The sequence below is a fragment of the Acartia tonsa genome, chromosome 7 (assembly GCF_053477335.1).
Source record: "Acartia tonsa isolate MP-2025a chromosome 7, ASM5347733v1, whole genome shotgun sequence".
In the NCBI taxonomy this organism is placed as follows: domain Eukaryota; kingdom Metazoa; phylum Arthropoda; class Copepoda; order Calanoida; family Acartiidae; genus Acartia; species Acartia tonsa.
This window is the reverse complement of record NC_137266.1, coordinates 8310098-8336783: the sequence shown is the minus strand read 5'-3', so window position 1 is coordinate 8336783 and position 26686 is coordinate 8310098. Positions and strand designations below refer to the sequence as shown.

Here is a 26686-nt window from a genome sequence, read left to right as displayed (position 1 = left end):
AAATATTAATCGTTGCCGTCAACCGCCGTTTTACCGCCGTAACCGCCGAAAATGGCGGTTTCCGTTATTTGCCGTTTTTTGGCGATGATCAGAAAAAGTAATTTTTTTGTTATGAAAAATAAAAGTTCGTCCTAAAATTTGGTCATTCTAGCTGCAAAATTGGCCGCTCTACAGCTGATTAAAAATTTAGCGGCTGGCCGCTAAAAAGCGGCTAAGGAGCGGCCTGGCTGCTATGACTAGAAAAAATAATTTTCTCTAAAAATACACATGAACCACCAGAAAAAAATTTTACGTCTTTATCTGTAACAGGAGCCGAGATAGAGGGGGGGGGGGCTCTTGGAGCCCCCCCCCCCCCCCGATCTATTAAGGTGGGAATTGGGGCCCGAGCTGTAAGGGTTAATTAAGGTCGGAAATCATTATTAAACAGGGGACTAGCACAAAAAATCTTAGCCCTCTAGCTCTAATAGGAACTGAGATAATAGGGGGAGGCGTTGAACGATCGATTAAGGTGTGGCAAGGGGCCCGACTGTTAAGGGTTAATAGTATCAATAACCCTCTCACACACCTAGTAGTGCACAGAATCCCCCCTTTTACCTTATTTTTATTATGAATTGAACATAGGGGGAGGGCGGAGGGCTATTTTGTATCTTTATCACTTTAGTTCAATTTAGATTAGGTTATATTTTGTAATTGGTAGCCTCGCAAGTTTATGGCATCGCAGGTATAAGTCCCTCCTGAAGGTCAGAGGAAGAAACGTCAACTCCCCCTTAGTTTCCATTTAATCATAAAATAACTTTGGGGGAGGGGGTTGTATAAGTGCTCAACAAGCACTTTATGTGAAAGCCACGTATTTATGCATGTGTGTGCAATGATTATTACATATGTTTATTATTCTTTAAATAACATATCAACAATTTCTGAATTCAGTTAGGGAAATTAATTTGAAACAGCGAAGAAATATATTAAATAATAAGCTTTATACATATCATTAAGAAAAGGGTACATCTATAATCAAAGATAAATATGCCCTGAAAAAATACCTTTTTTCAATTTTCTTTACATTTTCATTTCATTTTAAAAACTAAAATTGAAAGTAGAGGATCGACTAACAATCCCCTCCCTTACCCTCAAGTGGTCCTAGATTCCTCTAGGTGTGTAGCCAATAGTACAAATTAGAAAAGATTTTGGTTTATATGTAAAGTTATTGATAACCACTAAAGCGATAGTATTCTCCTTTTAGGGTTATCTTCATATCGTTTCCAAATAGTTTTAGCTATACTATTTTAGTGACTAGTGAAAACCCCCCTACCATTTAAGGGCTCTGTATCCAAGGATAGAAAAATGGCCTAAAACCATACTAAGACTTAAATCTAAAAATAAAATACTCTAGAACCATATTAGTAAATATTAAGCTTCCCTAAAATGGAGAACCAAATTGGTTCCGTAGTTATTGCTATCATAAGCTTCAGATACAAAATCCTTACTATTTTGTATAGTAAGATATTACTTATCAAGAAACACAGGCACATATGTTTTAATCCCTCAACTGTATATAACATCAAGTTTTTATCACGTTTCCACAATTTTTCCAATTGTTCATTTATGTTTGATTCTTAATTCAGTTATAATTGTTGCACAAGATTAGTTACATCTATTTTTTGTGCCTATAAATTTAAATTATATTGGAGAAAATGTCAAAGGGATTTTTATTTTCAACAGGTAAAAATTTTTCACAGGTAAATACTTTATAAAATAAGTATGAGATTGATTACTGTTTTATTAGCCCTGTGAAAAATTGTCTATACTACAATACGATACATGATTTTTCAGTTTGGCTTAGAGCCAGTTATAATCCATCAAGATATTTATTAGTTCCAAAGCAATGCTAGAAGAATAGTTGCATGTTTTAACAGCAAAGCAACACTATGACTGTCTTGTTATATTTGAGTAGGTTATTTCTATAGTTGTAAAGTTTGTTAGTAAAGGGTTCTAAATGGAGAACTCAATCGCTTCAGTAGTTATTGAATTATTTAGCACCAGACAAAAAGATTGTGTTTCCGAAAAGCCACATTACAAATATATTTCGGTGATCTTAACGGACAGTCAAACAGACAACAACTGACTATTTGACATCTCATTAACATTGCTTTACCCTGAATAACCTCCAGACGGACAGGATGCATCATTAAGTCTTATTTGGCATATCTTGGGTTCGGAAGCCGCGCCTCAGCCGCGCATAAGCCTCAGTTTTAAACCTGCTTGTGAGCAGAAAAAGAAATTTTTGAAAGAAGGATTGTCTACTAAAGAGACAGTTTTATACATCCAGCTAAATTTTATAGTGATAAAATGACGATTTCACTGAGGCTTACACGCGGCTTACGCGCGGCTTCCGATCCCTGGTATCTATAAATCAAAATTCTTTCTAATAAAGTGCATGATTATACAAACAAAACTCCTAGAGACAAACAACTCACTCGATTGCAAGACCTTTGTCTGGATGTCCTTCTCTCCATACTATAACTATGCATGTCGAGTACCTGACCAAGCAGCCGTAGGAAGTCTTTATATGATGCACTGTTGAGCCGAGATTTGAACCTAGCACCTACCCAAAAACTTTTTATGTTATGCCACGGGTTCCACGACAAACGTAAGAGTCCCAAACGTCAGAGTGGAAAAACATCAGAGTGGACAAACGCAAGAGTCCCAAACGTCAGAGTGGGACAAACGTCAGAGTGGGACAAACGTCAGAGTGGACAAACGCAGGATTTTTGGGACAAACGTCAGAGTGGACATTTTATAAGTAAAACGTATGAGTCTCGATTTTATAATCATTACCATATAAAAAAAAACATTTATATTTTTACTTTTTTTCATATTTATTTAACAACTGTGTTAGAACGAACATTTTACACCCTTTCAAATATATCACATATATATTATAAAGTTTAAATATTGGCATACCCAAATTTTTAACAAACATAATTTTTGTGCAGTGGAATATTACTCATTAATAACGTCATGGTTGTAGTATCCCACAATTGTTTGCATAAATATGACAGGGCTGACATCCTCGTCATATTTCTCTACTATGCTTGCCAGCTCCTTCCTTCGCATATTTGTGTAGGTGTTTCTTGCACTGCTTTTGGTTGTCTCGTTATTTTGAGGTCCTAGTAGCGCGTCCCTGAGCTTTAAATTGGCTGTTGCTTCTTCTGCTTGCAAACGAGCTACTACAGTCCAAGTACCTGAATTTGCAGGCAATGCTGATGATAAACCATAGTTATATCCTTCAGCAGAATTTGTAGTAAGAAACTCATCATTGATGACAGCATCATGCTTGTTCCATAAAGTATGTGGGAATCTTGGTTGGTTTCTTATTCCGGTCCTCCCATTTATGGCTCCAACGAAATTCTTGTCAAAGTACTCAATAAATTCATCAACTTCGTCTTTTTCTTCTGGCCAAGCTGGTTCAAGTTCTTTAATCTTCTTCTCTACAACAGTATCACGAATCTAAATAAATATAAATTTGAGAAAAAAAATTAAATGTAAATTTAAAACTATCTTATTGGTTATGCCTAACATTGTTTTGCGCCCCCCCCCCCCCCCCAAACATAACAATGACTCTGGACAAGCACAATATTTTCTTTATAATTAGGTTAGGTTAGGTTATAGGCTAGGGGGCCGAGCGCCCGCGGCTAGGCAGGCTAGGGGGCCGAGCGCTGCAGCTAGGTAGGCCAGGGTGCTGAGTGCTGCAGCCAGAGTCATTTTCTTTATGATTAGGTTAGGTTAGGTTATAGGCTAGGGGGCCGAGCGCCCGCGGCTAGGCAGGCTAGGGGGCCGAGCGCTGCGGCTAGGTAGGCCAGGGTGCTGAGTGCTGCAGCCAGAGTCATTTTCTTTATGATTAGGTTAGGTTAGGTTATAGGCTAGGGGGCCGAGCGCCCGCGGCTAGGCAGGCTAGGGGGCCGAGCGCTGCGGCTAGGCAGGCTAGGGTGCTGCAGCCAGAGTCATAGTTTTGTCAGGAGGTTGGGGGGGGGGGGGAGGGGTAGGGTGGTATTAAAATTTTTGTTTTTTTTCTTTTGTTCAAATAAATTGAGGTCAATATATTGAAATTAATTGTTTACACCTAAATTACTTTGTTTATAAATTCAATACTGTATAACTTTACCTTATGAATATCATCTATTGGCACCAGAGAAAGAGCCCATATGTACCGGATTAGTATCTGAAACTCCTTACAATTTTGATACAGAGAGCCAAGACCAAGCTCATTGACACAGTGAGCCCTAAGTGCACGTTTGAAATGAGTGTCACATCCATACACTGGAACTCCTGGGTAACTGATCTTAATGGCTTTTCTGATATTTATCTCAAAATCGCAATGGAATCCGCTGGATGGAGCTGCTACTCCCTTAGACATCAGGAAGGAAAAGACTCTGGCATAACTTGCCAGCTCCTTGTTTGGAAGGAAAGCAAACAGAGCTGGTAAATACACCCCACTTGGCATTTTTGCTGTTATAATAAAAAGTTGATAGAAAAGAGATTTCCGTACAACCTCAAAAGTTCCATCGCCAATCCAAGACTCTGCCCTGTTTAACATCTCCAGTTGGTTTGGGCTACAAAAGATTAAAATCTTTTTCTCAGTTCCATACTTGTCAACAATAGACTCTTCTAATTGAAGAAATTTATCTCCAGCCACTGTCTCCTTGAGAATCTCAGGTACAGTCATTGTAGACCAATCTTTAGCTTCCTAGAAAACAAAAATATTAATCAAGCTTTTTATAGAATATTATTTTTAGAAGTTAGGTTAGGCCAAGAAAAGGATACACAAATAATCTAGGCTTTTAAACCATATTTCTAATGTATATTAGGTTAGATATAAACACATTTGAGCACGCTCATAACAGGTTTGATGTCAATACTTATACTATGGTTAGGACTATTAAGTAAAATTCAATAAAGAAATCCTAAATTGTGTAATTCTCCTTTCACGCTTGAGTGCACACAATTGAATTTTATAGGACACAGTGCTATGTACTTGGGGATATATTTTGCTTTGTTTACAGTTAAACTATGATTACCTTTGGTATCGCAAGATTCTCACGTCTCGCTCGAATTATATTCTTCTTAATGTTGGCACTTTTTTTCATCATCATAATTCCATCCATACCAAAATTATTAAGAATGTTCATGCTCAAGTTTCCTGAAAAAAATATATATAGCTTTAAAAAAAATGAACAAGGATGATATTATTTATAACGCCAAAGTCATGAAACGTTAGTACAAACATTAACAGACAGATTGACGGACTGGTGGACAGACAGACCCTATTTATAGAAAAGCTTTTAAAAATATTATATGTACGATTATGATCATTTAACTATTAATTATAAGAATTTCCTTCAAAACAATTTGATATTTACAAAGTAATTTGCCTACCTAAAACATTTTTAGGAGTTTCCAATGTTGTTGCCGCAGTTTGGATGGCTTCTTTTACGATTTTGTCAACTTCTTTTTTAGCAAGGTCGCTGTCATGAGAGTGGTATCCATTGAGTTGCACAAGCTTATCTGTTTTAATATCAACAGAAGCAGCTGCGTTGCAGTTATGTGTTTTATGCAGTACACATTTGTAGAATGTTCGGTTTTTCGTAGCACCACGTTTCCTGTATTGAAAGTTATCCGCATCATGGAGGTGTTTTCCTCCCTGCTTTGCCTGGGAGTACCTGGCAGGGTACGGCGGCTGCATGGCTATCGGCTCACAACAAAATCTCTCACGTCTGATTGTTACCAAAGACAAAACACGAATAAGATGTCATTCAAAATTGGAAGATTTTTATAAAATATTTGAAAGATTTTTTGCAAAAAATTAGAAGATTTTTTGTCATATAATTAAAATAGCATAGACTCTGATGTTTTACTTAAGCAATGTCCACTCTGACGTTTGTCCACTCCGACGTTTGTCCCACTCTGACGTTTGTCCACTCTGACGTTTGGGACTCTTGCGTTTGGGACTCTTGCGTTTGTCCACTCTGACGTTTGGGACTCTTACGTTTGGGTTATATTTCATTAATATTGCTTTACTTTTCAGTTCCCAACATTCTTTGTGAGCTTGGTTCAAGCACAAAGGTAAAACATTATCATTTATACCAAGGATCTAAAGGGATAGGACAATAACCGATAATTGATGTACATCACCAATTATAATACACAAAATTACCCCTTCTGTAAATTACGATTCGTGGTTAAAACGTTTGGACACTCAACTCAATGAACCAAACAATCAAAATTTAATAAAAGTGTCCTAGGTTTTTAAGCTTAGTGAAATCAACAGCCCAAAATCCCCTCCCTCTTTGCATGCATATCCTAACTAAAATCAATACTTGAATGTAATGCTATTTCTCAATTTTGTTATGATAAAACAAATATTTTCGTTATAAAAGTTAATAAATTGAATGATATAGAAGAACGGGGGTTAATTAAACTGTAAAAATGATTGCAAATATTTTTTTATTTTCTTCTCAAAAATGTAAAAATAAGCAGCAAAATGATATTGTCTTCCCATTCTTTCTTTTAAACCAGGGCTCGGCCTTAGCCGCGCATAAGGCTCAACTTTTAACCCGCTTGTGTGCAAAAAAAATCTGAAAAGATGAAATGTTTGTGTGGGAACAGGTTTAGATATCGAGCTGAATTGTATATTATAAAATGACGCTCGGCTGCCGAGCCTTGTTTCTAACGCAACTTGTAAAACATTAATTCATTCATTTTTTCTTATGCTTTTCTTCTGTAAAGGTTGGAGAACTGATAAAAAAGCTGGGAACCAAACATGCTATGATTGTTACAGACCCTGGTTTGAGGTAACTTTACAATTAGAATCGATAGTGCTTTCTATGGAAAAGGTAATGTGATTCTGACAAACAATTCTAAAGGAAAATTTCCCTACAACCCCCATTACCCTTTTCTTACCCACCCCTCTTCAGTTACATGAAAAAAAAGTTATACTTCCATCTTACTTCCAAAGGTTTTGTGATTTTTTTTGTAGAATTGATTGTTAGAATAGGCCTGGTGCTTCCACACAAAGAGCTTATTAAGCACTGTAAAAAAATAAATTGAATGTAGGAAGGTTATAGATATTATCCTTTGCATAGCCCCTGGGGAGGGCCCTAACTATTCGGGCCTAAACCTGCGGTATCCAATTCCTATGGTGCTACCCAGTATCCAAAATAATTAACTAACCTAACCTAAGTAATAAAAAAACGAATAACTAACCACAACCTTTTGTTTTATTCATTACTAGTGACTACGCTCATAGAGGCCTCTAGGGGAACGTGAAGAGGAGAGAGTCGATTTTGATAACCCAATTTCTTATTTCAGATTTTGAAAGAAAAAGTAGAAAATAATGATTTAAGGGGAGAACTTTTTTGGGGGGGAGTGCTCCCCCTCCCATTTTTGATTTTAGTTTAAAAATATAAAAACATGTGGGGGGGATTTTTTCTAGGGGCGATTTCTCTTGGGAGGGTGGTGGTACCCTCCCCTAAAATAGTTATAAACCTTCTTGGGACCTATGAGAAGCTACCCTGTTAAGGAGAACCCGATCGGTTCAGCGGTTAGCGAGTCAGCTTATTCTTAACAGAGTAGCCCCACAGGGTTAGGGTACCAGGTCCTCCTGATTGGGTATTGCATAGGAGAAAAAATAAAACGGTCTTAATGCTCGCTATGCACTTTGATGGAAAGTAATGATAATTTTTTGTTGTAGAAAACTTGGTTTGACAGATAAAATACAAGCAGGAATTGAGAAAGAAGGCCTGAAATGCTCTGTTTTTGATAAGGTAAACTAAGCTTATTCCAACAAGGAAATTTATTAGAAAAAAACTCACGAAACCTGTAAGTAATTTCAGCTGTCGTTGGAGGCAAACACTTGGTATAATTGACGACCGTTACATTTACGGCCAAATTTTATTTTAGATTTATTTCGCTTGTGGAAAAAACTTAAAAACAAGGACACGTATGACCATAAGTAGTGCAAGCGTTGCATGATATGTTCAAAATATTTTGGAACATAAGTGTGAGATGAAATGTTTGCTAAAAATTAAAATAACAATCCTTTAAATCTTACAACCACCTCAACTTTGTTTTAAAAGGGTTTCAAAATTATCGGTTGCACTTAGCCCATCTCCTGACAAAACCTCTGCACACCACTGGTTTTTACCAAGCTCTAGAATTTCTATATTATTGTCTCAGATTTTATTTTATTTAGGTAGCAGAAGATCCCCCTGAATCCATTGTTCTGGAACTTATTCAAAAATGCAAGGTAAAAGATCCATGACAAAATTATGTAAAAATATTTTCAACAATTGCAAAATTCGAACCTTTAATGTCAAATTTAATATTTATTGGTGGTTTCTCCCTTGTAGGGATAATAGTCTAGGGGAAAAAAGCCCTGCATGGTTAGAAATATGTTTTACCAAAATCGAGTGAAAATATGCATTTTTTTATGAATTAAATTTGTGTTGGTCATATAATAATTACTGTGTTAACATAATAATACAAATCAATCACGATTTTTTTAAAATGGACATTATTATATAATATTTGTTTGAAACCAACAACAGTTTAATGAAAGTACCTAACATTTTTAGCCAACAAATATGAAAACGTGCTTATAAAACTTTAGGTACCCATGGAATTTACATTTGAATGTCGTCTTCCATGCTATTTCAGGAGATTGGCGTTGATGGAATAGTTGGAGTGGGAGGTGGAAGTTCCATGGATACTGCCAAAGTTACAGCTTTTATGGCGGGTAAAACAAGGTATGGTACTCTTCTACCATTTCATATGTTATTTTCGTTTAGGTTTTGCTTCAGAATGTTTTATTTTCATTATGATACTAGCCGCTACGTGTCTAGGACATCTAGGTCACTTGAGAAGGGGAAGGAAGTTAATCCATTTCCAATTTTAGTTTTAAAAAAAAAGCTGAAACAAAATTGTCAAGGGTTAATTTTTCTAGGAGGGAATTTCTCTAGAGCGAGAGAGAGAGTACCCTCATCTAAGTTATAAACCTTATCAGGACCAATGTAACCTCCAATATAAAGGAGAACCATATCGGTTAGCGAGAGCTTTTGTTACACACACACAGACAAATAATTTTGTTGTTTTCATTTTAATTTTCTACTGCAAGTATATATTATTACTAGAGTTGGCTCAATATAACTATATTGCTATTGGCTAGTTTTCTATAAGTACATATCTATTTATCTATTTCTCAATAAATAAATTTTCCTCCCCCGCCATTACTATCTATTACTAAAAGAAAGAAGTAAATATTTATTAATTTAAATGATTTTAAAAATATTTTTTTAATTATATTTTTTTCACATTACCATCACCAAAGGGTTAAAATGATTAAAATTTTAGTTTTAATATTTTAACACAAAGGAAGTGTCGCCACAATCGAATTCTTTTAAAATACAGTTTTTTCAGATTTACTCTATTATAAACGTATATTTTTTATTTATGAAAAAAGGATTAAATACTTCAATGTAATTCAAATATCTACATGAAGTGAAAAACTTAATTCATTCCATAAACAAATAGAAGAAGGGCTTATCGCTTTGGTCAATGAGAGTTAAATGAGGATTATTGGAGCATTATGAATTTTAAACACTTTACCAATGGAAGACTCGAGCTCATTTATAGACGTTTATTTCCTATATAGATCTGTCATGGATCTTGATGCAATAAATCAGGCCATTTTGTAAATGTTAAAAATTGGAAGATTTCATTAAATAAAAGTAATCGCAAACATACTTAGTAAATGATTTTACTGACAGGAATAATTTTAAAAGGTAGAATCTTGATTTTATGTTAGATTATTTTTTTATTTGTTTATCTGAAGATAGCCTATAAACATAATATTCAATTAAAGAAAATTTAATTTTTACACATTTAAAACTTTTTTATTTTCAGTCAGACTATGGCAGAAGTGTACGGCGTGGGTAAAACTGTTGGTTCCAGGCTGCCTCTAATCCAGGTATGAATTTATTTGTAAGAAAATTCACGAAACCTTTCCATTTTTTTTTTTTTTGGAACTGATAAAAGTAATTTTTTTCTCTGATTTTAAATTTTTTTAGATATATTCATAATCACTATTATAAAAAGGACTTACAAAACTGCTCATTAAAAATCGTAAAAAATCATATTTTGATTTATATTAACCAAAACATAAAAATCACCAAATCTTTCGAAATAATTTCAATATGTAAAATTTAGTTTGTGCCTGTTTAGGTGCCAACAACTGCAGGTACAGGCTCAGAAGTTACTGATATCAGCGTTATTACTACAGGTACTTACTTATCCCCAACTCTATGCAGACTATACAACTATATATGATTCTAGGTGTAGCAGAGAAGAAAGGTATGGTAGGTCCCCAACTCTATATATGATTCTAGGTGTAGCAGAGAAGAAAGGTGTAGTAGGTCCCCAACTCTATGCAGGCTATACAGTATACAACTATATATAATTCTAGGTGTAGCAGAGAAGAAAGGTGTAGTAGGTCCTCAACTCTATGCAGACTATACAACTATATATAATTCTAGGTGTAGCAGAGGAGAAAGGTGTAGTAGGTCCCCAACTCTATGCAGACTATACAACTATATATAATTCTAGGTGTAGCAGAGAAGAAAGGTGTAGTAGGTCCCCAACTCTATGCAGACTATACAACTATATATAATTCTAGGTGTAGCAGAGAAGAAAGGTGTAGTAGGTCCCCAACTATATGCAGACTATACAACTATGTATAATACTAGGTGTAGCAGGGAAGAAAGGTGTAGTAGGTCCTCAACTCTATACAGACTATACAACTATATATAATTCTAGGTGTAGCAGAGAAGAAAGGTGTAGTAGGTCCCCAACTCTATACAGACTATACAACTATATATAATTCTAGGTGTAGCAGAAAAGAAAGGTGTAGTAGGTCCCCAACTCTATGCAGACTATACAACTATATATAATTCTAGGTGTAGCGGAGAAGAAAGGTGTAGTAGGTCCCCAACTCTATGCAGACTATACAACTATATATAATTCTAGGTGTAGCGGAGAAGAAAGGTGTAGTAGGTCCTCAACTCTATGCAGACTATACAACTATATATAATTCTAGGTGTAGCAGAGAAGAAAGGTGTAGTAGGGCCCCAACTCTATGCAGACTACGCTGTTTTGGATGGGGATCTCACTCTAAGTCTACCACCAAAAGTAAGGACTTGTTAAGAGAGCATTTTTTTTTTAATTACAACATTTGAAAAAAAAATTTTTTAGTTTCCAACAACTTTTTTTAGCCACTTGTGGCTATGCCATATTAGGTGAAGCACTTGAGCGAATTAGGGGGAAGTAGACCTTTTTCTTTTAATTTTAGTATTTAAGAAAGAAAGGAATAAAATATTGGTGGTTGTCATTTTTTACATCGATTCCTCTTAATAGAATGTTTTACCTTCCCCCAAACAAATTATCAAACTTACTTGTATCTACTGTAAAGGAGAATCATATCAGTTAAGCTCTTATGGCCATATTCTTTGATACACACACACAAAAAGATGGACAGACAGACATTCTGTTGATTTTATACAAGGAATTCAGCAGGTAGAAATTAAGACAATTCAATTTGTTTAGGTTAGTGCAGCTACAGGAATTGATGCCATGGTTCATGCTATTGAAGCTTATACTTCAAAGTGAGTTATTATACATCCAATTTTACATAAACATATAGAATATCTAATTCTAAAACATTATTTTATAATTTCTATGTTAGATTTACTTTTTTTGGTTCTTTCCCTATAAGTGGCTGTTAGGGCTAAAACCCTCCACCCTTAGTTTCGAAATAAATTGAAAGTTTGGCGGGCAAAGAGCTCTAGCTCTGCGGAGCTACCAAGTACTGAATATAGCCTAACCCGTAATAAAGTAATTAAATCGTTAAAAAAAATCACGCAACCTTCTTTTAAATTATTAGCCAAATTTTACCAATTTATAATTTTCTAGGTTTAAAAAGAATGTACTTTCTGATGTTCTTGCAAGGGAAGCTTTGAAGCTGTTGTCTGAAAATATCAGGTTTGTAAAATTTTAAATGGAAAACATAATCTTTAGTTAAGGAAGTTGCATAATTTATCTATAATACAAAGTAGAATGATGTCTGTCCGTCTGTCAGTCTGTCCGTCTGTCAGTCTGTCCGTCGTCCGTCTGAAGCTTAAGATCTCGGTAACCACTGAACCGATTGGGCTCTACTCTTCAGGGATTATACCTACTGGTCCTGTGGTGGTTTTAAGCTATTTTCTTGGGGGGTGGGACACCCCCAACCCACCCAAAAACAAAAAAAATCCCCCCTTATTTTTTATTTTGCTCTGCTACAGGCTGCCGCGATGAGTAACTTCTCCCACACTCATGATAAAGTTTCAAAGTGTTGCAGGTAATGGGCCGTTAAATACACGAGTAACCAAAGTTTCATAGCCATGTTATCTTATTTGTTGGCTCAGAAAAATACTTTTACCCAATTGATTGTGCCAAACTAGCATACTATACAAACGTTTCAACGTATAGTCGAAATATACAGAAGGAGTAAATATATTTATAGCCATATATTAATTTATATTCCTTTGTCTTATCCCTTAAAATCCCTGCTAATTCAGGAGAGTGTGTGAGGATGGGCAGGATAGAGATGCTCGGGGTGGTATGTTGCTTGGCAGTCTTTACGCGGGAATGGCATTTGCTAATTCCCCATGCGCGGCGGTTCATGCGCTGGCCTATCCTATAGGTAATTATTTTTCATTTTCAGATTAGGGGCATGCGGGGAGAATTTTTATCTTTCTTTTTATACCCTTATGTCTCACTTCCCTCCCTTTCTCGTTTTTTATCGCATCGTATTATAGACAACTTTCCGAGGATGGTAAAATAAAACCAATTCATGCAGACAGAAATCGAATTCGAAACCATACTAGAATTGTCTATACACACTACTCATTAGTTTTAGTCTAAAAGTATGCCGTCTAAAAAAAAGCTACCAGAGGCAAACTTTAAACTAAAAATGGATCTCTATCAGATAGTACGTACGTGAATTTTACATTTTTTCTATAAAAATTGTGATCGACGATGTCCATAAAAAAAAATTGTTCCTTTTTGTTGGCCCTAATAGATAACTGTATGTCTATATAATAAGATACAAAACATCCATGTCTATTGTTTCTCTTTTTATGATTGTATTATAATCTGGCTAGAAAAGATTACTGTAGGGTTAAAAGCTTCAAGTAATGTTGTTTAGGTTCACATTTCCATGTTCCTCATGGTTTATCAAATTCATTGATGTTGCCACATGTACTAAGGTAATCATCCTTATCCCATAACTGTGAGAGCCCCTTCAGGACCTGTATCTTTTGGGGTGTGGGGGCTTCCGCGTTAGATGGTTTGAACGCCCTAACTATAATCTAAATTTCTAGAGGGGTGAACATTTTAATGTGATTGTGGTTTTCCTATTTGATAAAATCAATTCTTTTTATAACACACTCAAAGTTATTTTAACTTTCTTCAAACCTTTAGATATTAACCTTTGTCTAAAGGTCGATGCTGTGAGTATTGGTGCAAAAAATATGACGTAACAAAAAAAAATAGCAAATGAGAGACCACTATAAATTTTACCATTGGTCAATAACGGCCTCTCATTGGCTAATTTTTTTTGTTACGTCATATATTTTGCACCAATACTCACAGCATCCTAAAGGTCCTTTTTAAAACATTATTTTCTTTGTGAGATTTATAACGATTATTAGTTTAACTCAATAAAACTTTTTTTAAATATTTGCCTTTTAGTATATAATGCTTTATTTTTTTTTATTATTTTGCTTTTTGATAGATTTAATGGAGGAGAGCCAAAAGCAGCTTTAATGTACAGGTTTAACAGTTTACAATTTATTATTATGATAAAAAAGAAACCTTTTATTTGATATTATAAGCGCGTTTAATGATAAATCAATAATAACAGTAATATTTTAAAAATAAAGATACAAATTTATTAAACTAAAATCTCAATTTGTTCATTTTAAAATCAATTCATATACAATTTTAATAAAAATGATTTTGTATGAAGTAAATTTTAAAAGAATTTTTTTTCAAGGGATTTGACAGGAATCCTGTTTCCCGCAGAAGCAGCTATCCAAGGAACAGGTACATATTTTAACTTACATATTTTCTCATATCAACAAAACAGTAATGACAACAACCATAAGTAGTAAATCACCAAACATATCTGTTGACATAACGATAATGATAAACCTTTATGTATAAACTAGCGACTAAGCCCCCTAGAAGTCTCTAGGGGCACTTAAAGTAGGAGGGGGAAAAGTCGACCTCATCCCATTTTAAATTTAAGTTTTAAGTGTTAAAAAATATTTTTAAGGGGTAGGGGGTGAAGACACCCTCCCCAAGAATAGTTTAAGACCTTCCCAGGACCTATAAGAAGCTTAACTGTAAAGGAGAACAATATTGGTTCAGCGGTTAGCGAAATCCTTCGGGACAGGCAAAAAACGCTTACTACTTTATATAACTAGTGGCTTCGCCCCTAGCCTCTAGGGGCTTTGCCCCAAGAGGCATAATTACATCTTCTATTACTTACCCAGCAGAACGGATCACAAATTTTCGCACCTACCCAGCAGGAAAACATTTTGCGATTAAATTCGCGAAATTCGCGAAATTCGTAAAATTCGTAAAATTCGTAAAATTTGTAAAAAAAAAAAAAAAAAGAAAATAGCTTAAAACCACCGCAGGACCAATAGGTATATACCCTGAAGAGTAGAATCCGATCGGTTCAGTGGTTACCGAGAACTTAAGCTTCAGACGGACAGACAGACGGACGGACGGCCGGATAGACATCATTCTACTTTGTATTATAGATAGTAGTGGCGCCCTTAGCATCTAAGAACTCGTGTTTTCTAAAGGGTAAAAAGGGAGGAGAAAAATAGCCTAAAACCACTCAAAGGATTGACCTATAATAGTGTGGAACCATCATGGGATCTATGTGAAGCTTTCCTAAAAAGGAGAACTCAGTATTAAAAGTAATGAAATCTGAAGCTATAGTCAAATAAACCTTACTTACTACTTTATGTTATAGGATAGGATATGTCTGTTATTTTAGCATTATTGACAGATCGAGTAAGTCATATAGTAGATGCACATTTACATTGTTATGGGGAACCCAGTATTAGTGTCGGACTGATTATGACGTAACAAAAAAAAAATAGCCAATGAGAGGCCACTATGAATTTTACCATTGGTCAATAATGTCCTCTCATTGGCTAATTTTTTTTGTTACGTCATAATCAGTCCGACACTATTACTGGGTTCTGTTATGGGAAATATTCTTACCAAGAAATCGGGAAAATATATGAATATGCTTGTCTTACTATATATGTCCAGTTCGTAATTGAAGATTGTCTTCGCCATTCTTATTGTCATATCTATTTTTTTTAGATGTTATGGTCATGGCCGATGGATTTACTCAGGTTTAATCTTTTTTAAAATTATACTTTAATTAACTAGATTATACGCCTCTAGAGGCATCAATGGGCACACGAGGGAAGGAAATGGTGAATAATTCGTCTAAAATCAATTTTAGTTTTTTTTAAGGTTAAAATAAAACATAGTGATTATTTTCCAGGGTCGGAGTATCAGCAAAATAGTTATAAACCTTCCTTGGACATATAAGCTTAACTGTAAATGAGAACCATATCGGGCCAGCGGTAAAAACAGAGAGACACACACAACACAGCCATCCTGTTACTTTTAGATATACTTTACTTTTTATTGTAGCTATCACATGATCTGAAAATCCCAGTGAATCTCTCCCAAGTTGGAATCAAGGAAACTGACCTAGAGTTTCTTGCAACTGAGGCTATGAAGGTAAATATCTTATTTATAATACAAATTAGAGCCGTGTCTGTCTGTCCATCTGAAGCTTAAGATCTTTGTAACTGCTTAACCAACTCATCAGCGAATACAGCTACTGGTCCTGCGGCGTTTTTTAAGCTATTGTCTTGGGGCAACTTTAGCAGAGGCTATGTATAAAGTATTGCAGCTACTCGATAACAACGTTTGTCCGTTTGTCCTAATGTAACTTATATTGTGTTTTATAAAATCTTAATAACGCATTTGAAATCCGAACCTAGCATCTAGGAATTACGCATTTAAAAGAGGACGGAGGGGTAAAAAAGCCTAAATAGACTTCTATCTCAGAATAAATACACCAAAAACATCCAAGGACTTATTTAATGCTTTCCGAAATTAGAGTTTAATGTAATATCATACTTTTTAAAGTTTCTAAATCTAAATATCAATTTAGGTTGACCGTTTGATGCCGAACAATCCACGCGAGGTCAAACTTCAAGACGCCCTTGACCTCTACACTAAAGCTTATCATAATTGAATAATTAAATAATGAAGTTTTCTCAAATTTATTTCATTTTTTTGTATAATTTCTTTGTTTACAACAATTATAACTTGCTAATTCATAGCTAGTAGAAAGAAAAAGATAATTTTTAATGGTTTTTTTCTAAGATCAAATCATTTATAAATATGTACTTTGAAGTAAGTTTAATTATAAATTTTGTGAAGGAATAAAAAATCAATAATAAATAATAACTGCTAAATGTACTTTTGAAAAATAAATAAAAATCATATTGTTCATTTTAATGATTAAACATAATTTGTTAAAGTTTACCCAAAAAATATCATTATTATTACTAATAACACTTATTTATAGAGAATAAGCTTTTCTAAAAAGCAAAAATTATTTAGGACATACAACATAATTCCTACACTTTTGGTGACATTTTAATCAATTTAACGATAATTTTTTGAGATTTAGGGATTTTAAGTTATAAAAATTTTTCTTGAATTCATTCGAAACCTAGTTTTCTAGTTTTCTATGAATATAAAAATGTACAATTAAAAAAATTCAAACTAGTTGTTTTTTTAGCCTGTGCCTTTTTCATCTCGGGGCTAAAAAGACTAGTTTTAATCTTATAACTTTACATTTTACATCCGCGGAAAGCTGTTTATAATACGATGCGAGAAATAACTAGTTTTCTTAACCCTAAATTTTTTTTATTTGTTATTAATTCGTAAGCTATACATTTAAGGATGTTATTGTACTTTTTATTTGATAAACAACTAATAATCCAAAAAATCGCCTTCCTATTTGCTCCTATAAGAAAAGAATCACTAAAAATCCTCCAATGAGAAATGAAGCGGCAATTTAAGAGCATTTTTAAGACATTAATCTCTTTTTAGGAAAAAAAAGAGGGGGAAACAAAAAGTATGGTTTCTGAGAGAAGGAGAGAGAGAGAGAAAGAGAGAGAGAGAGAGAGAGAAAGAGATGATTTAAAAAGAGAGGTCTTAGATGAAAAAAGGAATTAAAAAAGAGAGCAATAATTTTGTGATAAATAGAAAAAGAATGTAAATTTTTATTTAGTACAAATTCATGATCGAAAATCACATCATCAGAAATTCAAAAATCTCCCAAAAAAAGAAACCTCAAAGTGTCAGAAGCAAACCATCAAGAGTTATCATAAATATTAAATTAGTAGGATGTGTATACGTGTATAAGATCTCTGAAACGGCAAAGCTAGATTTAAACTTTTTTTAATTAGTTTTTCTTTTGCCAATTTTTTGATTTCACATTTAGATAACTAAACAACTTCTTACTATTTAGCACTTAAAGATCTGGCCCAAAGCAAGACCTTAATGGGAAGAAGGTTGGGGGTCAAGGCAACCTATTCCCACCTATTCAACTCCTATAAGAGATAGAAGGCTAAAATTTTATAATTTCAGACTGTAGCAGTCATGATCATTTTCTTGCTTCCTTCTCTCCTTTATTTAGCAAAATATGTTTGAATGCAATTTTTACTTCAACAAATATCGTTTAAATGATCGGAAAATTGGAGACATATTTTTCACCCAATTTCAAAATGATAAAACTCCTAAAAGAAAAAACCTTATGTTTTAGATATTTTCGGCATTTATTAAGTGCATCCATACAATTTATGTAAATCATTTAATACGTTGACAAGAGCTTATTGGGGTCATCTAAATGATATACTTAAAAATTTACTTCTAAACGTTGGATTAATTCTAATCATTTTTTTCCACTAGTATTTTTATTCTAATGTCATCCAAAAACTTACTTAAAATTCAATGGCTTGAAACTATCCTTGGAACACTTTGAAGCTTCCTCAAATGGAGACCTAAATCGGTTCAGTGGATAGAGATAACATTGAACATACCAAAATATCTTAATTATATTGAATCCTTTTAAGATTTTTTCCTAATCGAAATTGCTATTATTCCAAACTTATTAATTAAAGTGATATAAAGATTTCCAAGTAAAAACTACTTACTTAGAAATTTTTTTTAAATGCAACATTTTTTTTATAGGTACTGAAATGATTTTTGTACTTTTGACTTTTTAAAAGTGTTTGATAATATAAAAATATATATAGGAATAGATATGACAAAGATGTCCTTTTTTTTTTGGGGGGGGGGGGGGTATTTTCGGTATTAAACGCCCCCTTCCCAATTCTTGAAAAACTTGGACGTCTTTGAGTGCCGTTTTTTTCTCATGCTCAGGCAGGGGCTATACAATCAAGTAATTTGTTGTCTTGGAACCACTTTGTCATAATCAGGAAGGTAGTGGGCATTAGCCTTTCAATTTTACTAGTTTCCAAAGTTTTACAAATACGTTATCTCATTAATTTGCTTAGAAATTTTATGTCAATCTCGATTGGTTGCTTCAAACTAGGAGTTCCCATTTAAACGAATAAATTTAATTTAAAGAAGGAATATTTTATTTGTTTTCATTGGAGATGTTATTTATTGATTACCCATTGTCTTATTCATTAAGACTAAGCCATTAGAGCCTAAAGGATTTTTTTTATCAAATAAAAACATGTTTATCTTAATTCAATTATTAACTCAAACATGAAGACATGATAAAATAAATCTAAATTTGAATATCTAAATGTGAAAATCATTAAATGAAATCAAATAATGATTTTTCAAAAATAAATGTATTACATTCTTACTATATCCTTTTGTTAAAAAGTATTTGAATCTACTGCAGTTCGCGGTAAAATATTGCTGGTAACGAATATTTCCAAAAATCTATGAATTTTAAAGGCTACTAGCTGCCAAAGGGCTGAACGTACAGATTATACCCGCACACCATTTTAAACGGCATAAGAAGGCCTACAAATAATCTGGAATAGCTAAGATCAAATGAAAATCATTGAAGAAAGAACGCGTATAATAGGCATTTTTCACGCATTTCTCTGCACTGCGAGATAATTATGCATTATTGATTTATGGCTATTCCAGATGATTTGTGGGCCTTCTTATGCCGCTTAAAATGGTGTAAGGGTGTGATCTGTACGTTCAGCCATTTGGCAGCTAGCACCCTTTAAAATTCATAGATTTTTGGAAATATTCGTTACCAGCAATATTTTACCGTGAACTGCAGTAGATCCAAATACTTTTTAACAACCCTAAAAATACAGCTGGGGGTTAACACACTGAGATTTGCTGCGGCTGAGGTTAAGTGTTTCTTTGTGTAAATGCGGCTTAGGATCGGCAGATAAATGTGGGGCTTCTATAATCCGTGCAGTTGAATGCGTTAGCCCAGCCTTATAATCCAATAATCCATACCTAGATTCCATTCCTTCTCTAAAATGAAGTATATAACCGACAGACGGATTTTCGTGTTTAAAAACTTTTGAAAAATGTATAACTGCACTTTTCTACAACTCTAGTAGTTATGGTAAATTTAATATTTTCGTTGAAAATTAAATCATACTTTCGAAATTGTTTCTATACTTCTTTTTTAATCTGCAGAAATATTGGAGACATAGAGAGTTTTTTCTTTTGGTACAACATCTCCTTAGATAACATTCTTTAACTTTTTTCTGCATAAAAAAATAATAGCTTAGTGCTTTTCCACTGAATTACCCCACTAGGGCTTATGCTTGCTTTTCCTGTACCTTCGGTGCCCTTCCATTTAGGGGCTAGCCAATAACCAAAATAATCTTACCTTACCCAACCTAACCTAATGTAATAAACAAAAACTATTCCAACCCAGCTTCTACCAATAACGAAATTAATTCGGGAAAAATCACGAAACCTATTCGTGTTTTTTAGCTGTCGTTGGGGGGCAACATCTCGTAAAATTGACGACCTCTCCATTTGCCCCCCAAATATTATTTTATATTTATTTCGCTTGTTGGTTATACCTTATTCCTGATTCCAACCTACCTTTAGTTTCATATTATTTTTTGTGTTTAACAAGGTTCTTTAAGAGATAACGCCAAGAACTTTAGCGATACAGTGAAATAACAAAAAAGAAAAAGGAAGTCCAGCAAACAAGAACGTGACACATAGGATATGTGCGGAGCTGATAGCGCTACTGAATGATACAGGCTGTATATACTAACTACTTGCATCTTTGAGTGGTGCTATGCTACGCACATTAAATCAACAGCAAAGATCAATGAAAACCATCAAGAAGCTGATTTTTGTTATGCAGTTATCAATCAACCTAATATATGTTGAATTTGTGTTATACCATAGAGTCGAAATTAGTAAAATTTTAGGTAAATTATTAACTCCATTTCTTTGAAAGGTTGCTTAACAAGGCCCTCATTTTTGAAATTGCAAAAAAAAATTTGTTCATTAAATAAATGGCTAGAGCTTTCCTCAAAATGACTATCGAACACTGACCCCCACCACTCCTCTTTAAAAAATAGATTGAAAATAATTTTAATTTTTCTCTATGCCTTAACCAGAAGGACTACCCAAAACACAATATAATATCATATTAGTTCAAAATTAACCGAAGGGGGGTTTCTCTGTTCGACCTGATACTTTAATAGAAACCGCCAAATAGCTTGACATTGAGATATTCTTCACTTTAAATATTTTTTCATTGATTGTAAAGGTTCAAAAGTATAATATTTATTTTAGATTTTTAAAAATCATTGAATTTCTTTGTATTTTTATAAAAGCTTTTATCTTGGTTATTCTTTTCAATAATTTAGTTTATTAGCATAAATTAATTAAAAGATTATATTCATGATTTAGATTTTATAGTTTGTTTTTAAACCTTAATTTATTTTTTAAAAAGATATTTTATCATCATAATAGTTATTTATCGTATCGTATTATAAACAGACTTCCGTCTAATATTAATTCCAATTCCAAGTGGCCTAAGGCCCGTGCCAACAAAGCTGGTAATAATATCATGATTTTTATTTTACTATTCACAAAAAATTGTCTGTAATACGATACGTTAAATATGTATTTTTATGACTTTATATATGACACAAAATAGTTATAAACCCTTCCTGGACATAAAAGAAGCTTAATTGTAAAGGAAAACCATATCAGTCCAGCGGTTAGAGAGATTTTATGCTACAAACACAGAGACATACAAAGACATCCTGTTACTGTCAAATAAGATTTAATTTAATATGTAAATGTAATAAAAGATTTAAATATTATTGTTATAATATCGATGTTCTAATAATATTATTCCAGCTAGTTCAGCAATTCTAATAAAATATAATCATAATATCCTTAAAATAGATATTGTACCGTTTATATGCCCCCCTATTAAACCCAGGGATAGGATAATGGCTGATAAATCGATGTTGATACACAAAATTACCTCTTCTGTGAATTAAAATCCGTGATTGAAACGTTTGGACATTTAACTTAATGAACTAACCAATCAAAATTTAAGATAAAAGTTTGTTAAGCTAACTAATAAGAACTGTTATTATAAAACTTTGGGGACTAGTGTAATAAACAGCCCAATGTCTCCTTCCTCCCTTATGGAGCCCCTAACTTAAGGGATTAATTATTAGGCTATATTCTAAGGTTTTTACTGGTTATCAAATGGGATATTATCAAAATATATCAATATTGTTCTAAAATTGTCTAACAATGTTGTATCATCAGTATTGATTATTCCTTGCAATTTTTGTGTAAATGTATATTTAAAAAACTTTTAAAATATCATGTTTACTAAATTCTTTTTTTAAAAAGAATTTCTATTTTAATTTTAACTGTATATATGTTTATTAATTATTTTATTTTTTTTGTTCTTGTTTTATTTCAATAAATATTTGGTATTAAAATACTCTTGTAGTTTTCTTATTATTAATTATTAATAAAAAATGTTAACAAATAAAACTTTAAAAATTCACGAAACCTTTCCCAGGCAGTTTTGCTTAACTGCCTAATGTAGCACCAAAGCAAAATCTAGCCGACCCGTCCCGCCATTTCTACCAGCCGTAAATTTCTAACCACATTGGTGAAATACGGGAAGGACGGAAGGATTGGGCCTATGCGTCTCGTCTCGTAAATGTCCAAGAAATGAGAATTGAATACACATAGATAGATGGATAATATGTACGTATACGAAATGTATGTCTTATGCCCATGATTACCCAATGCCCTTTCCGTCCCCCCCCCCTCTTTTTTGAATTAATAGATTTGAGTTTTGAGAGATTTTCTTGGGTTTAGTTTATTCTAAGCCAAGGTTCGGAAGGAAGTGAAATCAAAGTGAAAATACTGTTTATACATTCATTTCTTTATTGTTTTTGATTATTTCAAATGTTAAACAAAATAACAAGATTGCTAAATCCTATTCTATTATATAAAGAAGTAAAGTTTTTTTTTGTCTAAAGCTCATTATTTCGTTGTTATTGATTTTTCCAGTTGTGGGGAAGTTTCACATAGGTCCTAGGATGACTTTAGGCTATTTTTTCCCTTCAAAAACATAGTCACTAGATGCTAGGTAGAGGTGCAACTGCTAATATCATACAAAGTTTTTGTTTTCTAAAGCCAAAGATCTCGGAAAATCCTGATCTGAATTAATTTTACATTTTATAGAAGGTTTGATATTATCTTTGGGTTGTTTTAACGAATATAAACTATACAAGACATCTAGATTTGAAAAGGTAGTGATAAAATGAAATAGAAAATAGCCTAAAACTATCCAAAGACTCGTTATTAGAGATACTATATACTAAAACAACCATCAGACCTGTTTGAAGCTTCTCTACAATGGGGTACTGGTTAGTGGTATTATAACGTACAAACAAACAAAAAGCCTTACTACTTTATATAATAATGCCATATACATATAGACGATCTATTTAAATAATCAACAAGGATGACAAAACCCATAAGTAGCGAATCTAGAAAAATAAGTATTGACATACAAAAGTTGTAAGGAGCAGATGTTTAGTGATCATAAAAAGAAAGAGAGAGAGAGTTGATTAAATTATAAAATAAAAAATCAGATTGCACAAGATTATACTTCAAATCTTTTGTAGCATTACCGACAGGTGGTCGGACCAAGAAAATTAAATACTGGATGCTCTGTCTATTGGTACAGGGAATCTTCACGTAAAAAAAACAGTTGTCTATTTTGGATAGTAACTAGAAAATTGCCCATTCTGTTTACTACTGACGGACGGACATTTCGAGTTATAGAGAAGCTACGTAGATAGAAATATATTGTGCAGGGATTGGCAGCATCGTGTCAGCCACCTGTAAGCCTGGAGAATTCAATCGTTTAATTTTAAAAATCAGCTAGAGGTCTAAACCTTTTCTAAAAATAATTTCAAAAGGCGCGCGGCTAGAGATATATAACACAACAAGAACAAACTTATTAGAAGAAAATTATTTTGCTTTGTTCAAGCCTTCTCAATTCTATAAAATAATAACCATATTTGCAAAAATTCTTTAAAAACCACAAGCTTTATACTAGTTAAAATTAATACATAAGCTTAACAATAAAATAGGTTAAAATATTAAAAATAATTTCAAAGCATCCAAATGGGTTTAGATTTAAGGCTTAGTCGCGGCTGCCGAGCACTTATTATTTCTAAACGATTATATAATTATCAAATATTGATTTTCTAATTTTATTATATTATTCTATGAAGGTTAAAATGATCTTTAGAATCTAAATTTAAAAGAAAAATGATTTTGTAAACCGAGGAAAAGAAAGAAAAATATTTATAAAAAATGGAGAATAATGATAATAACACTGATTCTATTGAATTAATAGAAAATACAACAAGATTATTATTACGAGATGATCCTTTTAAACAAGGTTTTTTTCATTACTTAAATTCAGGGAGGGAGGGTATATTGGACTGTATTTTATACTGGTAACCCAAAATCTTATTCGTTGGCTCATAAAGGGTCCTTTGGTTGAATTTTGATAGGAATATTCCAAACTATTCAACCAATAATAAAAATTTGTATAAGAGATTATCTGTTTACCAGCATTGAAGATGTATATCAATTTTCCGTCCATTGTATTATCTCTTATGATCCTGATAAAATGTTAATGTAATGCTAAACTTATCTTTCTTTTTTTTAAAGCGAAGCTTTTCTATAATTAGGGTCGGTCCGTCTGTCCGTAACGGATATGTTTTATTCGTAAATTTAGGCATGTTAGAATTGTCCTATCGATTTCAAACTTTGCATGGTGATTCCTATAGAAGTTAGGTACGAGTTAGAAAGCGTAGCAACTCTATAATCATTACCAGAATGTCAGTACGTTCATTTAAAATATGTTGATTTTTTTTTACAATTATCCGATTGGTCTGATTTTTGGTATACTGATTCCTGGGACAACAAAGTACAATGTTATAAGCGAAGCAACTCTATAATCAAGTCCTAAAAATGTAAGTATGTCTATAAACATTATCCTGTATCAAGTAGTTTTTCAACAAATTTGCTTACAATTTTGCTTTGACTCTTATAAATTTACATTCTGATTATACAGTTCTGACATTATACAAGTGTTAATGTCCGTTTGTCCTACCGTTTCAGAGCTTCACTTTTATGGATGTTGTCATCCTTGTTATAAAGTAATTTTCTCTACTCTATAATTCACTTTGTCTATCCGTCCGTCAGTCCTTATCATAGAGTATTCAGCTACATTGTACAACCAAAACGTTTTTTTTAAAGTTTGTCAGTCATAATACAAAAGAAATAAATGTCTATGTATTTCTAAAGGTTTAGTGAATCTTTTATTTTTGCTGCCATTTCTCTCCCTGTCTGAGCACTTAACATCTGCTCTATATTAGTTATATCTTTCATCGTATTATAAACAGCTTTCCGCGGATATAGAATGTACAATTATAAGAATAAAACTAGTTTTTTTAGCCCCGAGTTGCCGAAGGCACGGGCTAAAAAAAACTGGTTTTAATCTTATGATAAGACATTTCTATATTCGTAGAAAGCTGGATATAATACGATGATAGACATAGTTTTTTCGTATGGATGAAAACCGGTTCCTAACCACCGGAATCGAATGAATACGAGAAAATACTTGTTTCCTTTATTCCCTACATGATTCTGTACACTTTGCTACTTATTGATGTCATTGTTATTAAAATGTTATTAAAATTAAGTAATGAAAAAAATTCTTTCCAAGATGTGTGTCCTGACTGCTACCTATTCAACCTGAGGGCAGTTGAGGGTAATGCTGACGAACTTCTTACCTACCCTGACTTGACATTTTCAGTGGAAAACGTTATTGGTCAGATTATACCCGGAGTGTATATCTGCTTTATAGGCATAAGGTATATGAAGCTGTTTATAAAACCTATAAAAATGATGTCATACAATACAAATGACCAATAAAAGGCCAATACACAGACTAAATTATCAATGGCAGGCTAGTATACATTTAATTGCTCAATGGTAGTCCTGCATGACGGTCTTTTATTAGGCATAAAAAGCTTTCAGGTATACAAACAAAACAGGTGCAATCCATTAACTTAAAGGTCGTGTAATCAGTGATGCACTAAAATAAGATCTCGTGGTGTATCCCTTACTTATAGGATATCTTCAGGCTATACATATATATAAAAAGATAAACAGACATAGATTAAAACTTTTAAAATTTTCAGTTACCTAATCAGTCAACCCTCCCGTCCCCGAATACAATTTTGGTCAGGGGTGCTAGTTCTGTTCCTGGCCTCACTATGTGTTCTTTCTACAGTCATTCTACATCAGGAAAGCCAATAGATTTAACTAATCAAGTTTTGCTATTAATCAGGTTTTTATATAGAAGGATTATTTAAAACTAAAGGGAAGAAAATAAAAGAATATAATTTATATTTTTTTATTATTTGTGAACTATCTGTGAGATTTAGTGTGCTTGTCATACTTATATAATATGGAGGATATTGGACTGTATCAATTACTGGTCCTCTCAAAGTTTTATAAGACAGTTCTCTCATTCGTGGGCTTAAAGATACACGTTAGAAAAAGGTTTTTGAAAGAAAGCTTTAATCAGCAGTTTTTCACCTTTTTCACCAATTATTAAAATCTACAGAATTGTTGTCTGTCTAACTGCTTGGTGTTACATTGTGGATGATAAATATATTAATCAAATTAGCACCTAAAGCGCTAAAATCGGAAAATTGACTGTACAAACAATTGAAATGTAAATATAAGCTTTTCGGTCCAACAGATGATTTTCAATGAATGATAATAAAAATTTAATTTTTCCTTTTAATTTTCTTTTAATTGGCTTTAATAATATTGTTGTGATTTGTTTTTTTTCTTAATATGAATAATATAATTT

At 33.1% G+C, this 26686-nt stretch overlaps 3 protein-coding genes across 3 annotated transcripts; 2 read left to right on the top strand and 1 right to left on the bottom strand.

Moving 5' to 3' along the window:
* Positions 1 to 1580: 1580 nt before the first annotated feature.
* Positions 1581 to 16659, top strand: T3dh (Type III alcohol dehydrogenase). Its single transcript, XM_080167396.1, has 18 exons — positions 1581 to 1719; positions 6083 to 6120; positions 6784 to 6848; positions 7748 to 7820; positions 8249 to 8302; positions 8713 to 8801; positions 9958 to 10021; positions 10276 to 10333; positions 11147 to 11238; positions 11653 to 11711; positions 12019 to 12087; positions 12663 to 12787; positions 13292 to 13352; positions 13880 to 13918; positions 14141 to 14190; positions 15493 to 15524; positions 15832 to 15921; positions 16361 to 16659. The coding sequence occupies exons 1-18, from the start codon at positions 1692 to 1694 to the stop codon at positions 16442 to 16444; spliced, it is 1170 nt and encodes a 389-aa protein (XP_080023522.1). The 5' UTR covers positions 1581 to 1691; the 3' UTR covers positions 16445 to 16659.
* LOC145324768 (uncharacterized) lies at positions 2858 to 5872 on the bottom strand. Its single transcript, XM_080167395.1, has 4 exons — positions 5434 to 5872; positions 5076 to 5197; positions 4163 to 4744; positions 2858 to 3507 (listed from the first exon to the last, which is right to left on the bottom strand). Exons 1-4 carry the CDS (start codon positions 5738 to 5740, stop codon positions 3001 to 3003), a joined length of 1518 nt encoding a protein of 505 aa, XP_080023521.1. The 5' UTR covers positions 5741 to 5872; the 3' UTR covers positions 2858 to 3000.
* Positions 16660 to 24027: 7368 nt separating the features above from the next.
* On the top strand, positions 24028 to 26124 carry LOC145324136 (uncharacterized). The gene is made up of 3 exons (XM_080166759.1): positions 24028 to 24193; positions 25529 to 25676; positions 26007 to 26124. Exons 1-3 carry the CDS (start codon positions 24106 to 24108, stop codon positions 26122 to 26124), a joined length of 354 nt encoding a protein of 117 aa, XP_080022885.1. The 5' UTR covers positions 24028 to 24105.
* Positions 26125 to 26686: the final 562 nt, after the last annotated feature.

Excerpts from the sequence above, each read along its gene's own strand:
- LOC145324768 (XM_080167395.1), bottom strand. The coding sequence starts at position 5,740 with ATGCAGCCGCCGTACCCTGCCAGGTACTCCCAGGCAAAGCAGGGAGGA. Across the intron at positions 4,745-5,075 it reads AGAATCTTGCGATACCAAAG|GAAGCTAAAGATTGGTCTAC; the intron begins GTAATCATAGTT and ends TTTGTTTTCTAG. Across the intron at positions 3,508-4,162 it reads CAATAGATGATATTCATAAG|ATTCGTGATACTGTTGTAGA; the intron begins GTAAAGTTATAC and ends ATATTTATTTAG.
- LOC145324136 (XM_080166759.1), top strand. The coding sequence starts at position 24,106 with ATGGAGAATAATGATAATAACACTGATTCTATTGAATTAATAGAAAAT. Across the intron at positions 24,194-25,528 it reads AGATGATCCTTTTAAACAAG|ATGTGTGTCCTGACTGCTAC; the intron begins GTTTTTTTCATT and ends ATTCTTTCCAAG. Across the intron at positions 25,677-26,006 it reads ATCTGCTTTATAGGCATAAG|TTACCTAATCAGTCAACCCT; the intron begins GTATATGAAGCT and ends TAAAATTTTCAG.
- T3dh (XM_080167396.1), top strand. The coding sequence starts at position 1,692 with ATGTCAAAGGGATTTTTATTTTCAACAG. Across the intron at positions 8,303-8,712 it reads AACTTATTCAAAAATGCAAG|GAGATTGGCGTTGATGGAAT; the intron begins GTAAAAGATCCA and ends ATGCTATTTCAG. Across the intron at positions 15,922-16,360 it reads TTGCAACTGAGGCTATGAAG|GTTGACCGTTTGATGCCGAA; the intron begins GTAAATATCTTA and ends ATATCAATTTAG.